This window comes from Borostomias antarcticus (assembly GCF_949987555.1).
Source record: "Borostomias antarcticus genome assembly, chromosome: 12".
Classification (NCBI taxonomy): Eukaryota; Metazoa; Chordata; class Actinopteri; order Stomiiformes; family Stomiidae; genus Borostomias; species Borostomias antarcticus.
This window is the reverse complement of record NC_140245.1, coordinates 16,298,717-16,303,716: the sequence shown is the minus strand read 5'-3', so window position 1 is coordinate 16,303,716 and position 5,000 is coordinate 16,298,717. Positions and strand designations below refer to the sequence as shown.

At 44.7% G+C, this 5,000-nt stretch overlaps 1 protein-coding gene across 1 annotated transcript in view; it reads right to left on the bottom strand.

Annotated features, from left to right (window-relative positions):
- smyd3 (SET and MYND domain containing 3) overlaps positions 1–5,000 on the bottom strand; it is a 182,213-nt gene that overhangs the window by 11,097 nt on the left and 166,116 nt on the right. The window contains exon 10 of the mRNA XM_084447051.1: positions 4,783–4,957. Within this exon, the coding sequence (XP_084303177.1) occupies positions 4,783–4,957 (175 nt within the window). The remainder of the gene's footprint in view (positions 1–4,782; positions 4,958–5,000) is intronic.

The window sequence follows — 5,000 nt, the reverse complement described above, 5'->3', positions numbered from 1 at the left end:
GACTGAAAGACAGCAATGTTTACTACTCACTCACACATACACACGTATGCGCACACAAACACACACGCCCACACACACCAGCGTGCGCACGCACACACACACGCATGCGCACACACACACACACGCACAGGCAGAGCGGGTGTGGGAGCAGCACCGGGGAGCAACAGAGGGAGCAGGGGTCTCTTCTGTCCTCGATCCGCTCTCTCTCAGCTTATTAGGAATCAGTGGAGCTTAGACATTAGCCATGTGTGTGTCTGTGTGTGTGAGAGAGAGAGAGAGAGAGAGAGAGAGAGAGTGTGTGTGTGTGTGCGTGTGAGAGAGCGAGAGAGAGAGTGTGTGTGGGTGTGTTTGTGTGTGCGTGTGTGTGTGAGAGAGAGTGTGTGTGTGTCTGTGTGTGTGCGTGTGTGTGTTGAGAGAGAGAGGGAGAGTGTGTCTGTGTGTGTGAGAGAGAGAGAGTGCTTGTGTCTGTGTGTGTGCGTGTGTGTGTGAGAGAGAGTGCTTGTGTCTGTGTGTGTGTGAGAGAGAGAGAGTGCTTGAGAGAGTGCTTGTGTGTGTGTGTGTGTGCGTGTGTGTGAGAGAGAGAGAGAGAGAGAGTTCTTGTGTGTTTGTGTGTGTGTGTGTGTGTGTGTGTGTGTGTGTGTGTGTGTGTGGAGTCAATGAGGTCTGTGTGTGTGGCCTGCAGGTGTGTATTCTTCTTTGGGCTTTTCTACACCGCAAATTGAATTTGAGACAGGAAAGAAAAGAGAGAGAGAGAGAGAAAGAGAGAGAATATGTATAATATAATAATATATTCCGGTCCTGCCGTCGCTTCTCTCCTTCTTTCTGAGAAGCAGGGGAGCGGAACAGAGAACAGAGAACAGAATATCCACACTCTCTTTCTCTCTCTCTCTCTAACTACGGCCCTCTTTCTGCATTTCCCTCAATACACATCCAGGCGTTTCTATTGCCCAGGCTCTCTTAGCTGCTCTTTAGATTGCTCTTCCTCTGGACCGTCTCTCTCCCTCTCTCTTTGCCTCTTTCCCTCTCTCTCTCCATATCTTACTCTCTCTTCCATTGTTCATCTGTGTTCCTAAAGCTTTCTAAAATGTATGTAGAGTAGTAATTAACAGTACAGATGTGCATAGTAAATGTAACATTAACACAGTAACAGAATGTATGTGTGTGCGTGTGTATATATATGTGTGTGTACTTGTGTGCGTGCGCACCTGTGTGTGTGTGTAAGTGTACGTGTAAATATTATAACATTAACAGTAGCGACATTTATATACCATGAAAAAAATGATACATATATATACATATATACACATAACATTAGTACAGTAACAGATGTATGCGTGTGTGTGTGTGTGTGTGTGTGCGTGTGTGTGTGTGTGTGTGTGTGTGTGTGAAAATATATGTGTGTGCTGTGTGTGTCGAGGTCACTCACTGTCCGTCAGGTTGTGGCATGCTGATGAGAATTGGGCAGCCATACATGCCCTGTCTCCTTCTCCTAGGAGTATTGTTATTTTAGAGAGGTCATTAAGCTCTTTAAAGTCTGTAATAACATAATTGAACTTGTTAAATAGATGTTATTTAGATTGATTTCATTAAATTTGTTAAAGTGTAGGAGGAAGTGCATCTCTGTCTCTTTCTCACCCGTCCAACAGTGACCACAGACTCTTTCCTCTGTTAGTAGCCAGGACTTCTTGTGTCGTTCTTTCTCTATGGCTGGACTGTGGTCACTCAGTCTTTCTCTATGGCTGGACTGTGGTCACTCAGTCTTTCTCTATGGCTGGACTGTGGTCACTCAGTCTTTCTCTATGGCTGGACTGTGGTCACTCAGTCTTTCTCTATGGCTGGACTGTGGTCACTCAGTCTTTCTCTATGGCTGGACTGTGGTCACTCAGTCTGTATTTGGTCAGGATCTGTCTCTGCTTTGTATCTCTGACAGTGAAGAGGTACTCTGACTATTTATATTCATGGTTTAGGGCCAGATAGCAATTAAGTTTGCTTTGTGTTTTAGTTTGAGTCATCCACTGTTCCAGATAGGCATCTTTTGTTAATGTAATAATTTGGTTGATTCTGATTAGTGGTTGTAAAGCAGTGCTGGTCTGAGGTTGAGGTTGTACAGTATTGGGTTTTATGTGATCAGTAATTCTCAGGACCAGCTGACATAAGGGACTCTTTTGGGAGTTCAGTTCTTGGGTTTGTAGTGCCTGAAATCTGTGTCTTGGGGCCTCAATTTGAGATGTAGCATGTAGAATTTAAGAGTTTTTTTTATTTTAATAATCAATGGATAACGGCCTAATTCTGCCATTCATGTTAATTCAAGGATGGTCAGATTTTATGTAATTTGTTTCTGTTCATGGTTGAGATTGTTAGGTGAAATGTGCTCATATATAGTTTTTCAAAATAATCGTTCCAAATGTTTCCAATTTGTAGGGCCAGGCTGTCTTTTTTGTTGCTCAAGTTGTCCCAGAACTGAGTTTTGGTTACATTTTTAAAGAGAACTTCACCATCAGAAGTCTATTTATATTGATTTTCTATTGTATACCATGCGCAGGTCTCAGGTTCTGTTATTTTATTAAGTACAGATGGTTTTATGTGTACGTTTATTTGGCAGTGATCTGATAGTGGGGTCTGTGGTCTGACAGTAAATGCACTGATGAGGGAAGGGATGTCAGTGATGTCAGTGATGGCGTAGTTGACTACACTAGTCCCCAGAGCTGAACAATATGTGAACCTTCCCAGAATCCCCTTTCATCCTGCCATTAAGCACATACATACCTAAGGAGCCACAGAGATGCACTAGCTCTTTCCCCGTCTTGTTCACAACGTGGTCTTGATTGTGTCGGTGGCTGGTTGTGGGGGTGAGGTGTAGAGAACACTGCCCAAAGATGGGGCTGGTTGTGGGGGTGAGGTGTAGAGAAGACTGCCCAAAGATGGGGCTGATTGTGGGGGTGAGGTGTAGAGAAGACTGCCCAAAGATGGGGCTGATTGTGGGGGTGAGGTGTAGAGAAGACTGCCCAAAGATGGGGCTGTTGCCAGCAGGATCTACTGTGTCAAGCTCACATCCTGTTCTGGCATTTAAATCTCCCACCAACAGGACGTTACCCTGGGCCTGGTGATGTCGGATCTCTTCATGGAGATTTTCTAAAAAGTGTTCATAGTAATAGGATGACTCAAGGAGGGTGTAGGCTGCATATATATACAAATCATTATCATTATTTAACTTAAGCCAGATGTCCGTTGTTACTACTATGAACTAATAGATAAAGATTTCATTAATAATGAATTACAAACATAGATCATATGTATAATGGCAAGTAAAACAGGTTGATATAGAGAGTATAGAATATAACTAAGGAACAGGAAGCAGCATGTATAATAATAATAATAATACATATATATATATATATATATATATATATATATATATAAATGCATGCAGCTTCCAGTGTCTTACAGAGTAATTCAGTGCATCATGCATCGTTGTTTTACTCACTACTGTACACTGTACCAAATGGTGGGCTGGAAATCTTTGGCTATATGCAGACAACACTCCTATGCTTTTATTTATAAAGCGCTAGCATATGAAACTGTTTGTACTGCTGCCATTCTAAGCCAGGTCACTCTTGAAAAAAGAGATTTTAATCTCAATAGGTGTAAACCTGGTTAAATAAAGGTTAATGAAATTAAAACACACACAAACACACACACACCTTGGTTTGTTATTCATCCTAGCAAGGACCGGTCGAGAGAGAGAGAGAGAGAGAGAGAGACACACACACACACACACACACACACACGCACACGCACACGCACACACGCACACGCACACACACACCGCACCACTGTAAGGCTATGCTATCCAGCACTATAAGCTGTTGTGGAGGCAAGAGAAGAGGAAGGCTATGTAGGCATGTTACAGAGATCACCCTCGGTGAACACACTGATTCCCACACTACAACATGACGATGATTCACACTGAATTATAACATTGATTTACAGCCCTCGTTCCCACTTAATCACAGGCAATGAGCTCAACAGCAGGCAATCATCCATAATAACGCATTAAGCTTCAAAAGCTAAATCTCACTCAAAAATCTGTTTAACTGAGAAGAGAGAGATATGGAGGGAAAGATAGAGAAAGGGAGAGAGAGAGAAAGAAAGAAAGAGAGAGAGGTACTCATTGTGGAAATAAGTGTGAAAAGCTGGAATTAAATGGAGATCGCTGGCATTAGCATTTCATTAGCTTGTTTAGTGTTTAGCATTGCTAATTCTCGGCGGCTACTCTCAGAACGTTTGTAATGTTTGAGCGGAGGCGGGCTCAGAGCTCTGCTCAGGGCATGGCGGAACAGCCCTCGGTTAGAATGGACAAGTTAGAAAAGTTAGAATTTAGAGTAGAATGTGAAAGTTCTAGAACACGTTACGTAATCAAGCCCTGAAGAAACGACTGTTGCCATTGAGGAAAGACAAATCACAGAGAAAGACGTTGAGAGTGACGAGCACGGCATGCGCCGGCTAGCCCTAACCCTCGTCTGACTCAACCGACGTAGGTTTTGGGAATAAGCTTTGTGATTCGTTTATTACTGCCCAATCAGTGATGCAGATGCATGTGATTGGCCACAAAATCAGATGCGATCCAGACTCCTCCCCTATCTGCGTGTCACCGCGTGTCTTTTCCCCCTATTTCGCGAACGCTAATGAGTCCAGCCAGACCTTCCTCTGGCGCGGGCACGGCGTTAACGAGGCGTGGAGACAGGTGCGGCCCTGCGAGGCTACGCTAGCCCTCGCGCTAACCTGTAGGCCTGCAGGGTGCTGGTCCCGTAGGCCAGGGCGGAGTCCCAGAGCTGGAGGTTGATGCAGGCGTCCAGGGCCAGGTCCGTCACTCTGAGGCTGTACACGTTCCCCCCCGGCACAGCGCCCCCCGCAGGCCCCAGCAGGGACTGACACTCCTCCAGGACACTCTGCCAGTCTGGGGGGAGGGTTAAGGACACATTCCACTAAACAGCTAGAGA